This window comes from Hemicordylus capensis, chromosome 3, assembly GCF_027244095.1.
Source record: "Hemicordylus capensis ecotype Gifberg chromosome 3, rHemCap1.1.pri, whole genome shotgun sequence".
NCBI lineage: Eukaryota > Metazoa > Chordata > Lepidosauria > Squamata > Cordylidae > Hemicordylus > Hemicordylus capensis.
This window is the reverse complement of record NC_069659.1, coordinates 64,613,402-64,626,177: the sequence shown is the minus strand read 5'-3', so window position 1 is coordinate 64,626,177 and position 12,776 is coordinate 64,613,402. Positions and strand designations below refer to the sequence as shown.

Genomic DNA, 12,776 nt, shown 5'->3' with positions numbered 1-12,776 from the left:
CCTCCACTTAATGGTTAATGGCTCATAGGATAATGTCTTACTCAAAGTAGTCTCATTCAAATTAAAAGGACATTAGGCATTCCTTAACATGTTCTTTTAATTTTGGTAAGATAACTTTGGGTAATGTTCCTCATTATGTCAGTCACTCTCTTTCTTGCTGTATTCTCTAAAGGGTAGGAAAGGATGGATTATTGGCATTTTTTTCTTAGCCTACTTTCCAGTAGGCCTATGAGACCACCTGGCATTATGTGTGTGTGTGTGTGTGTGTGTGTGTGCCCCCCACCCCCACATCAACTACGCAGTGCCTGGACCAATATGAACCAAATTGAGTATAGTTGTAGGGACACATAGGGACACCTCAACAGCGTAGTTTGTGATGATGTCATCCACCCAACTTCAAGATGGTGGATGCATGAACGTTTGAAGTGCAAGTGGGCTAACTTGTGGACTGCCTAACTGATTCGGGACAAATTTAGTCCAGTTGTAGGGAAAGTGAAAGTAAAGTAGGCAGATTAGTTCTTACCAGTACAACTTGTTTTAAATATACTAACAGATCTTATGCCCTGTGGGATGTTTTTGCTAATGTCAGATTCTTTAAGAATAATCTGTATGCTGGGTGGGGTGCTGGTGCGTTTACCTCACAGGATTTTTACATTGTTTTCTGCCACATTTTTAAAAGGATCTTTCCATTGTTTTCCCATGAAAGGAAAGGGAGGGGGAGGAATGGTTGTTTAATTATACAAGTGCCAGAGCGGTCATAGACTGTCCTTATCAGGCACCTATGTTCAGAACCAGGAAATCACTTGCTAGAAATTGCCATGACTTGTTCCTTCCACTTTGGCTTCAGAATTCTCAGTGGGCAGACTGAGTTATGCTCTTAGCTAACTTTCCCTTAGTTATTTTCCCTGCTGTTATGGAGATTTCAAACAGTAATTACTCAAAAATAACTAGATTGATGTTTTTCAAACTAGCAAAAGGCACTAGTCCTGTATGGACCTGAATTTTGGGGGAAAGCTAAAAAGACATAAAACATTTTAAAATATAGATTATTTGTGATGAAAAAAGGCTGCCCAAACTTTGAAACCTCTTGTTAGGAGCTAAAAACTTAAAAGTGCCGTATCTTAGCCATTTTGCAACAGATTTGCACCAAATTCCAAGGTGCGAGGTGTCTCTTGCCACCTGGTTGATGTGTGAACTATTTCAGAGCGATTCGGTGGAAACCTTTGACTTTATAAGCAACAGAATGTTCAGGGCTTATGATAGCAGAATGTTGAAAACACTCCTTATCTTAACTATACTGGCAAAACTGTGCCAGTATAATCTCTCACTGAACATTCAATATAATATGTGATACCGGTTATACACATATGCTCCTGATTTATGGTTCCTTCTCAGTTCTTTTCACGGGTAAGAATCATGTGAATCAGGCTCAAAAATGCATGTATATCAATAACACGTGTTCCGTAGGAGGCTCAGACAATGATCTGGCTAAAAATGGGTATACAAATTAAATAAAAGTTAAACAAACAAATGTTTGCTTTCCCACTACACAAAGAGCATACTCAGTTTGGTGACTATATGAACCATTCCTCTATTCATCTTATTCTTTGTGGATGTATCAAAACACGGTGACAGAGGAAATTAATCTACTTCCTAGAAGTTTTGATAAACCAAGAAAGGTTCAAGAGCTTGTACTCTTTTTTGTACTGATAAGAGCTCCTTCCTGCTCATAAAATAGATATGTCATTGTGTTTATAGCTGTTGTCCTGGCAACATTCAGTATAAACTAAAATATTGTTTTGATGAAGAAAAAAATCCAGGCCCTTCTGTTATCTTGGATGTTTCCTTATCCATTCCTGACACACAAATGCCACAGGTAAAATGTTACTAGGTTGTAATTCTTTCTTTTTTGTTTTAAAATTATAGGTTGCTACAAGCCTTGCCTTCAGTGACATCCAGCAGAGAATTATCTCTTATTTCTACAGAAATATTAGGCGCATGAACACATTCTGGGTTCTAAAGAAATAGGATAAATAGACAGGAGGACAACGTTCTTATTATAAACAACATACGAAAGGAATTATTTACAGTGGTCTATGGAAGTTTAAGAAATAACGAAAAGGCACCCTGATAGTTTGGATTTTAGAAAGCAAACACCTTAGTGAATATACTAGAGTTGTATATAAAGCATTGACTCAATATACTTGAATGTCTTTGCTCAGTCTGGAAGATGCAATTGTCCAGAGGAGCCAAGTGGTAGCCAGAGAAGGCCAATCAATACTGCATTCTTTTCCTTCATTAACTTCTTCATTATTTTTCGTTCTGTTAAGAGTTTAGGAGTATGCAAGCCGTTTGTCAGGCTTGGTTCAAATCTGGACTGGATTCGACCAACCTGGCCTAGTCTGGGCTTAGGTTCAGCTAAACTGGGTCTGGTCCAGTTCAAACACCGAACCGGGCCGACCCGACTTGTGGACTGGCTCAGGGTATATACTTGTAAAGGGGAATTTTGTTTTAAAATCAATTTACATCAATGGTGGAATTTATAACAGTGGTGACATAAATGGCCTCCATGCATGAACAGAGGCCTGAACTGGGCCGCAGCCAGCCTGGGATGTCATTTGAGAGGCCAGTAGGAGGATTAGAGGAGCCCCCACCACTGCTGCCACCATCCTGCCATCCCGGAGCCTGCATTTTAAAGGTAAAAGGAAGCCTTTCTCCCACCCTCCCACCCCACATTTACTGAGAATGCCCTTTACTTGTAAAAGGGAATCCTCGCTGGATTCCCCTTTACAAGTATACCCCCTGAGCCGGTCCATGAGCCAGTGCTTTGAACCGGTGGTTGGTCTGTTTAGAATCTGAACCAGCACCCCCTTTGGGGGGGGTATATGCTTCAAACTAGGACCACCCAAACTGCGCTGGCTTGATAGTGATCCCAGCTCAAAGCGAGCCAGCTTGAACATCCCTATAAGATTTCTTTCCTGCTCATAAAATAGACATGTCATTATAAATAAAATATAAATAAATTTGAGATCATTCATGACCTGATTGTGGATGAAAGAGCCGATCTGGTATGCATTACAGAGACCTTGTTTGGAGAGGCTAGAGGTGGGACTGGTCTGGTTTCACCTTGTCCTGGTGGGATACTTTGTGGTGGAGCAGGTGAGAGGATGTAGATGAGGAGGTGGTGTGGTTTACAAGATCACAGCCACAACACCATCAGGATCATTGTCAGGGAATAGGCCTATACTGAATGTGTGTACTTAAGCATAGAGACCAAGGATAGACTGGGACCTCTGGTGGTGTACTGATCACCCTGTTGCCCAACAGAATCTCTAACTGAGCTGATGGACCTGGTTGCAGTCATGACCCGGTCAAGGAGAGGCCCATTACACATGTGTGGCGGCCTCCAAAATGGCCACCACAACTACACAGAGGCCCAGAACGTGCTGAAAACTACACGAACTGGGCTGTAAATGACCCTGGGGAAGGCTGGAGGGGGAGTGAGACTCTCCGGAGAGCCCCCGCAGCCACGGCAGTGCCCCCGAAGGCGGTGAGTTTCAGTTAAATTATTATTATTTTAAGTAGAACCCCCAAACTGGCCGGGGATGTTTGGCTTGAGATTGAGCCAAACAGGGGCAGGTTCAGTTCAAGGCTAGCTCGATGAAAAACCCTTGAACTTGGCATGTTCAGTGTCGAGCCAGTTCAAATTCAAACCTTTTGCACACCTCAGGGTGGGGGAATCTCCAGCCCTCAACACCTCTCAGACCCTTGGGATGAAAGCAGGAAAACTGATGTCAACAGGATACTCCAAGGGGCTGGCTCCGGGCTCAGCATAATAAGAGCCATGAAATAAGGTAGGCGATTAGAGCGCAAGTGAAGGAGAACTCGGCTGGAATCTGACAGGATGTAGCATGTGATCCATTTGAAGACTTATGCGATGGCGGTGCATGCAGCGAAAAAGAGATTTTGGTTTGTGTGCATTGTGACTGCAGGTTCACGCTCAGCAGAGTTATCCTGGGTTGTGAGGAGTTTAATCTCTGCTCCTTCTACTTCAAATCAGTCCCCAGGGTCATTCTGCTGTGACACTTTGAATGGGTTCTTTGTGAACAAGATCTCCTGTATTCGGGCTGACTTGGACTCCACTATTTCTGCAAAGTCTATGGAGGAGGTGTTGAACAATCCCTCTTGCAGTATTAGATTGGATCAGTTTCTATCTATCTATCTATCTATCTATCTATCTATCTATCTATCTATCTATCTATCTATCATAATAATAATAAATAAATAATAATAATAAATAAATAAGATGAATCCCTGTCCCCAAAGGGCTCAAAATCTAAAAAGAAATGTAAGATAGACACCAGCAACAGTCACTGGGGTTAGGGTGCCTCTTTGCCAAATTAGCAAGGCAAACTCTCCTGACTCCCGAGGATACGGACAAGCTGCTTGGGGCGGTGTGGCCTACCACCTGTTCTCTGGATCCTTGCCCGACCTGGCTGCTTCTGTCTTGCAGGGAGATTGTTGGAGGTGTCTTAGTTACAGGCTCAGACTGGCCCACAGGGCAACAGGGCATATTCCCAGTGTGCCCCATCCGTGGGGGCACCCCTGCACTGTGCCATACTTGGCAGCAGTGAATACTCCCACACTTAATTATCAATTCTGCTCAAAACCTGGTGCCCTCCCCACATACATTCCACCGTCCTCTCAGTGCCCCCAGTCCAGCCCTGCCTAGTTAATATCATAAATGCATCGCTGAGGGAGGGTGCCTCTTTATCTGAAGGAGGCAATGGTTAGACCACTCTTTAAGAAGCCTTCCCTGGACCCCTTAGCAATGGATAGTTACAGGCCAATCTCCAATCTCCTTTGGTTGGGCAAAGTGATTGAGAGGGTAGTGGCCAACCAGCTCCAGACAGTTTGAGAGGAAACTGATGATCTAGACCCATGTCAAATTGGCTTTAGAGCTGGCTATGGGGTTGAGACAGCCTTTGTTGCCCTGATTGAAGACTTTTACTGGGGAACTGACAGAGGGAGTGTGACTCTGGTGGTTCTTCTGGATCTCTTGGTGGCGTTCGATACCATCGACCATGGTATCCTACTGGATAGCCTGGGGGAGCTGGGGATAGAGGGCACTGCTTTGCAGTCATTCTGTTCCTATCTCTCGGGATGATTCCAGATGGTGGAGCTTAGTGACAGTTGCTCCTCAAAACAGAAGCTGTTATATGGAGTCCCCAAGGGCTCCAATGCTTTTCAATATCTAGATGAGACCGCTGGGTGAGGTCATCAGGAGATTTGGTGCTGGGTGTTATCAGTATGCTGATGACACCCAAATCTACTTCTCCTTTTCATCTTCAAGAAATGGCACTCATTCTTGAAATGCCTGCCTACAGGCAGTAATGGGCTGGAGAACAAATTGAAGCTGAATCCAAGCAAGATGGAGGTGCTCATTGTGGGAGCTCAGAATCTGAGGGGTGAGTTAGGTCTTCCTGTTCTGGATGGGGTTACAATCCCCCGGAAGGAGCAGGTACAGAGGTTGGGAGTACTCCCAGACCCAGGCCTCACCCTGGTATCTCAGGTGGAGGCCATGGCCAGGAGTGCTTTCTATCAGCTTTGGCTGATTTGACAGCTGCACCAATTCCTTCAAGAGAATGACCTCAAAACAGTGGTGCATCAGCTGGTAACTTCTCAGCTTGACTATTGCAATGCCCTCTATGTGGGGCTGCCTTTGTATGTAGTTCGGAAACTTCAGTTAGTTAAAAATGCGGCAGCCAGATTGGTCTCTGGGGCAACCTGGAGAGACCATATTATGCCTGTCTTGAAACAGTTACACTGGCTACCAATATGTTTCTGGGCAAAATACAAAGTGCTGGTTATCACCTTTAAAGCCCTGAACGGCTTAGGTCCGAGTTATCTTAGAGAGTGCCTTCTTCGGCATGATCCCCACCGCACGTTAAGGTCATCTGAGGAGGTCCGTCTCCAGTTACCACCGGTTTGTCCGGTGGCAACTCAGAGGCGGGCCTTCTCTGTAGCTGCTCCTGGGCTATGGAATGCACTACAGGCAGAGATCCGTAATTTGACTTCATTCCTGTCTTTCAGGAGAGCCCTTAAGACCTGTTTGTTTGGTCTGGCCTTCCAGGGTTTCTAAACTGCTATAAGCTGTTTTAAATTGTTTTAAATAGTTGCCCTGGTTTTCTAGGGTTTTTAGCTATTTGAATGTTTAATTGGTTTTATTCTGTTTTTATAGATTTGCTTTTAATTGTTAACTGGTTATAATTGTTTTTATCCTGTTGTAAACTGCCCTGAGCCATTTTGGAAGGGCAGTATATAAATCAAATAAGTAAATAAATAATAATAAATAAATAAGGGCCAGCAGCCACACCAGTGGCTGCTGAAAAGCCAGGGCAGAACTGCAAAAGCAGCAGAAGAGTGCTTGGCTTGTGGCTAGGTCAGGCCCTATCACAGAAGGGTTTACTCGAGTGTAAAGGGACTCATCAGAATCAAAGAGTCCAAGCACAGCTGCCTGTATTAATAAGGAATACACAGCTTTAGAGCAACAGCCTATATAAGTTGCCTCCTGACACTCACACCCTGCTGGACCAATAGTTCACTTCAGCAGCTGTCTCTGTCCCCACAGCTCTCCCTCTGCTCATAAAGCTTCCAGAACCTGAAGGTAGGGATGCACATGGAACCAGTTCGGAGGCCCTTTATGGGCCTCCGAACCAGTTTGAACGACAGCTGATTCTGCTGGTTCGACAACAGGGTGTGTGTGCAGCTTTAAGGGTGGGGAGGATGCACTTCCCCCTTGCTATTTCCCCTGTCGGTGCTCGGTTCCTTAAACATCCCATGGGGCAGCAGCATACCTCCCTGCTGCCCCCTTTGCTATGTTTACAGGAAGTACCCGGAAGTAGAGGATGCGCCTGTATGTGTGTGTGTTGCTGCAGCCACGGGGAGTGTCTCTAAAGCTTCCCCCTCCCCTGCCAGCCTCCTCTGGTCTTTACAGGGCCAGTTTAACCTATTTTGGGGCCTGGGCACACAAATAGCTTATATGCATGTATGGCAGCCTTCAAAATGACCACCGCAAGCCGGGAAAGGGCCAGAAAGGCCTGAAAATGGGCCAAACCAACCCCCTAAAGACTGTGGGGAGGCTGTCGCTTTAGAGACCCCCCCCCCATTGCGGCAAACCCCGCCCCCCGGTAGTACGGACCCAACGGTGTGTTTTTAATTTTTTTTTTTGAAACTCATACAGGCTCCAAGCTGGCCCGGGGTGTTCGGCTCGAGGTCGATCTCAAGCAGGTTCACACATCCCTAGCTCTCTGGTGAGGGGATGGAAGGTAAGACCTGCCCTCCTCCTATTAAAGTGCCTGCTCTCCGCTGCCCCAAATGTGCATGAAACACTTGGTGCACATCCCTAACAGGAAAGCCCTTCCAGGTTTGGGAGATAAATTGAGAGCACCAAGTTCACATGATCATATGAAATCACTGGATCAGGGCACTTATCTGCTCTCCTGAATTAAGTGGCACATGAGTAAAATCCACTGAAAGTAAGCATGTGTAACACCAGAAGTTGTGAGGCTTCACTATTCTCTGTGCTTCAATCCTAATGGAACAAATGGAATTACCATAAACAGAGCAGTTATGAAAATAGATCTTTGTTATAAACTCTGTTGCAAGGATTTGGGTAATGCTAAAGTGCATTTCCATAAAATTTTTATGTGTATCTGTGGCCAAGATCAATTTTCTGCAGAACAGTGTGCCGCCTTATTTAAAAAATGAATTAAAATGTCATTACATAAGTTACTGGGTGGTAATTAAACAAACAGAACCAAGGTGAACTGAAGGAAAACATTGAGCTGGGATACATATTCATGAACATCATCATGCTCAGGTCATTCCAAATTTCCAGATTCAAAATATCTCTGAAATAAAACTAACCATGCCTAAAGAATAGAAATACAAGATTTTCACTGTTATGTTATTATACTGACTGTGGGACATGAAGTAATAATATCAAGACAATAGGTTTATTCAGTTCAAAAATGAAATAAAATTCTCAAACCTACACATAAATTCAGGTGACTGGGAACTGCGGTCCACAAAAATGAAGACAGAAATGTAGTTTCTTCGATAGAAAAGTAGTTACTTTGAATGCAACTTACTCAAAAAGGAAGATGGCATTTGAAACATCAAATTTTATGGCAAAGATATCCAAGACACAAAGATAGCTAATACAAAAACCAGCCAGCCAACCCAACAGTTATCCACATACCAGTAAATAAGGGGAAAATGAGTATAAAAGGGGGAAAAAAGAAAAAAGATGAAGAAGGCGCTGTCTCATCTGAATATTGCAGGGAGGGTTGTTGTTGTTGTTGTTGGTTTTTTTGCAGAGTGGACCGAGAAGAGCAGACTAATTGGATTGGCCACATTAGGCCAACTTCTTGTGAGAATTGGAGGTGTGGATGAAAAGCAGGAAGCTGACCTATATATTCAGCCTGTCAGCTGTGTGGGTGAGAGGGTTGGGCAGGAACAAGCACAACTAGGCTCACCCACCCACGACCTTTTCGTCTGGAAGTTCCCCAGGTTGAGAACAGTGATACTTTATGGGGGGCAAGAGGGTTTTTTTTTTTTTAAAATAAAAAACTTCTGCTATGGCTGATAAGCACGGCTGTTTCTGTCCCACTTGGGGTACATTTTTTAGAGTTGATTTTATTTGTCATAACTTAGTGGGGGAAATAAAATGATATGCCAGTATTTAGCTTTAGCTAAATAAATAGTATTTGGCATTAGCTCAATAAACAGTATTTAGCAAGGGGTTCAGGGAGACTGAGGCAACCAGGCAGTTGGTAAAGATGCTGACCATTTGTAAATGGGGACTTGCAAGGAGGAATCCAGTCTTTTGGCACAGGATGGGGCCAATCACCAGCTGGGCCAATCACCAGCCTGATTCGTCCTTTAGGGCAAATTGGGGTGGCTTCCCAGAACCCCGTCCAATCTGGAGACCCATGGCTGCGCCCTCCGCCAAGGTAGCTGATTCTCCATCTCTTCCCTTTCATGCAACTCTGCTTTACATCCTAGCAGGCTGCAAAGGAGTGTTAAAGTGGAGAGCACCAGCAGGTGAGTGAGTCCTCCCTCTCCAGCCATAGTGGAGCTGTACTTTAATGTCTCAGCGCAGCCTGCCTAGAAGTTAAGACAGTGCTGTGTGGCTGGGGACAAGACCAGCATGCAGCAGGTAAGGAAGGAGAGGGTGGCCCAGCTACGATATGGGTAAAATTGGCAGGGACATAGGCACCCGTAGGGCTGAGGGAGGAGAGGCTGGCCCAGCCAGTGTCCTTCCTCACACTCTCTCAGCTCGGCTTGCAGCCAGTTGACTAGATGGAGGGCTTGCTTTCTCTCTTGCAATCTTTCCACCTAGTGAAGAGACTCTGTGCTGGGCTCTGAGAACCTGATGAAGGGGCACAGCAAAGGAGGCAGAATGACTATGTCCCTCACCACGAGGCTCATGGCTGGATCCCTGCACATGCATACATTTGCTCTGGACCCCGCCCCCCCCTCCATGGGATGGGCCACAGCTGAGCAGCTCCTGATTGGCCCTGCAGTTTGTCTTGGGCCTGCTTAGCTGTTAGGTTGTCTGGAGCTCTTAGGCAGCCTAGATTCAGTAAGAGGGTGGGAGACATTTGTGGCAGGAGCAGTATGGGCAGTCCTCCACAGACAGGTCTGGCATGCCACCCTAATACCTGTACAAAGTCATGTGACAACTATATTGCTGATAAGCTGTAGCCACACAGTATCATGGTGTCTTCCTTTTTATTGGTTTATTTCTGCAAATACCTATTCCCAAATCAATACCCTTTTCATATTAGAGAAAATAAACTTACACTTGTTGTATAAGCTGCTTCAGGATCATCCTCTAATACCCGTGATAATCCAAAATCAGAGACTTTACACATGAGGTTACTGTTGACCAAAATATTCCGAGCTGCCAAGTCTCGATGTACATAGCCCATATCTGAGAGATATTTCATGCCAGATGCAATTCCACGTAACATTCCAACCAGTTGGATGACTGTGAAGTGGCCATCGTGTTTCTGCAAGGAAAGTAGAGTGTCAGCTTGAGTAGATCTCCGTTTCCAAGTTTTGTTGATCTAATTCAAGTTACTTCAATTTACAGTTTTTAAAAGTATGCTTAACTATATGTAGCTCAACCACACCTTCCTAATCCAGGCAAATCCCTGTGGTGTTCCCACTGCTTTTTGGCCTCCTATAGTTTGGCACTCTGACAATATTTCTTTGACATTTACCAATTATGTAATAAATTGTAAAGACAATTTTACCAATTGTCTTATTTTGATTGACTGATTTCTAGATCGCCCTTCCAAAAATGGCTCAGGGTGATTTACACAGAGAAATAATGAATAAATAAGATGGATCTCTGTCCCCAAAGGGCTCACAGTCTAAAAAGAAACATAAGACAGACACCAGCAAGAGTCACTGGAGGTACTGTGTTGGGGGTGGATAGGGCCAGTTACTCTCACCCTGCTAAATAAAGAGAATCACCACATTAAAAGGTGCCTTCTTTCCAAGTTAGCCGTCGGGGGGGGGGGTATTTTCCCTTTCATTGCACATTGAAATCCTTGCCCATTACTGTATGTCACCTTTGCTCTTTTTATGGACTCTCCTCCCTCCACTCAAAAACATGTTGGGTTCTTCAATGTTTCTATCACTCCAATGGATCACTTCAGTCACTCCAATGGTCATCTGGAACAGAATGCCTTATGCACATAAGGATGTAGGCTTGACATTTCTCTAGCATCTGCTTTTCTCTGTCCTTCAATTTATGTGTGTGACCATGAGTGGAACAATCCAATTTCACACAAAGGCCCATGCTGAGACTGGAAATTGGAGAGGTTCCTTTACCCTGCATTGCTCCTTTGGCTAATACAGCAGAGGTGGCGGAGTGTGCCCTGTGTGAGCTTGGGGTGGATGAGAAATGATCAGACAGTAGCTTGTGGAAGGGGGACTCACTGGCATAAAAGACAATAGACTCTACTGTTCCCAGATAATATATCTGACCAGCCCTAGTATGTACTTTTGCAGCCCCTCTTGTTAGAAAGGCATGATGAGCATAGAGAAGGAACTAACAGATTGGTCTTACAATTGTTTGAAAAAGCTATACAGCATGGAACTGACATGAATTCTTATATAAACAAACAATACAAGTTCACATGTGCAACAAAGACCTGTCTTAGGCAGCCAATCCTGGTCTTTGCTGTGCACGTGAGCCACTGAGAGCAGCGTGGCTCCCAGTGGTAATGCGGCAGCAAACCTGTACAGAGCTCTGGCTGTTAGCCAAGTTTAAGGGCATGAGTGTGCTCTTACCCCTGGCTAACTGATGGTGTGTTGGTGTCACACAAGGCTGTGCGGCACCTACACATGAGTAGCCTCCTAGCCTGCATCAGGAGGCTCCCCATAATGCACCACACATTACGGGAGTTCCAGGGGCATCCTGGCCCCCAAACCTCCATGATGCTGGGAGCAGCCTACAGTCGTCTGAGAGGGGGGCAATCCGCCTCCCAGGAATGTCAGGGAGATCATCTCTGGTGGAGGTAAGCATTCTGAGGCTTCCTCCCCTCGTCCCTTTTGAGGCCTTTCTCCCGATCATGAGAAAGGGCTCAAGGAGTACTTGTTTGTGTCAGAGTGACAGAAGGAGCTAGTTAATGCTCATTGGGGAAAACTAGTTCTAGCTCACACATTAATCTAGAGGGCATGTACATGCTCTGCATGTAGACCACCACATCAGTCAAATGTGGTGTATTTCCTGTCAAGCCATGCAACTTCCTCAGCCCCTGCACACTAGTGTTAAGACTTCATCCTTCTTGAATAAAGCAGTTGATCAATCCACAATGTTTACAGCTCAGTTTCTATCAACCAATCCTAAAGCAATCTTATCAGCATTTAAAATCTGTTATACAACCAAGTTCTTAGAAATAAATTACTATGTCTGTCATATAAGACTGTCAAAACACATGAATGAAAAATAGAAGTCTTCTCTTTTTCTGTGACAATAATCTTTAAGTAAAAGTGAATCTGTAAGAAACTGGGGTGAGGGACAATGGGCATACTCTTCTCTAAGGTTACCTATATAAGAAGTTTCCATGGAAATAATGATGGAAAGATAACTCGAAGAGGAAAAACATCAGTATTATTAGGTCCTCAAATTACTATTCCATTTATGGTTAAATATTGGCCAAAGATTGCCTTTAATATAAACAATACTAGAAATTAAATCATGATTTTAAAAATGTTTAAGCAAATATAAGAAATTGTTTTGTTAATAAATTATCACACTGAAAGAGCTGTTGTTTATTTTACATACAAAATTCACAATATTATGGAACATTATGAAGGCCACTTAAGTTAAATCATAAATCATAATTGATTGCCAGGAAATCTAGGACCAGCAAACGGAAGTACTTTTTCACACAACACATAATCAGCTTGTGGAATTCTCTGCCATAAGATGTGGTGATAGCCAACAACCTGGATGGCTTTAAGAGGGGTTTGGATAACTTCATGGAGGAGAGGTCTATCAATGGCTACTAGTCGGAGGGCTGTAGGCCACCTCCAGCCTTGGGGGCGGGGTGCCTCTGGGTACCAGTTGCGGGGGAGTAACAGCAGGAGAGAGGGCATGCCCTCAACTCCTGCCTGTGGCTTCCAGCAGCATCTGGTGGGCCACTGTGCGAAACAGGATGCTGGACTAGATGGGCCTTGGGCCTGATCCAGCA

The 12,776-nt window shown here is 44.5% G+C and overlaps 1 protein-coding gene across 9 annotated transcripts in view; it reads right to left on the bottom strand.

Moving 5' to 3' along the window:
* Positions 1-12,776, bottom strand: part of EPHA6 (EPH receptor A6) — a 750,202-nt gene that overhangs the window by 101,820 nt on the left and 635,606 nt on the right. For 8 of the 9 annotated variants that reach the window (XM_053308761.1, XM_053308757.1, XM_053308759.1 and 5 more), the window contains one exon: positions 9,870-10,079. In XM_053308761.1, coding sequence (XP_053164736.1) covers positions 9,870-10,079 — 210 coding nt within the window. Of the gene's footprint in view, positions 1-9,869; positions 10,080-12,776 lie in introns of those variants that run through there. The other variant, XM_053308762.1, reaches the window with a different exon arrangement.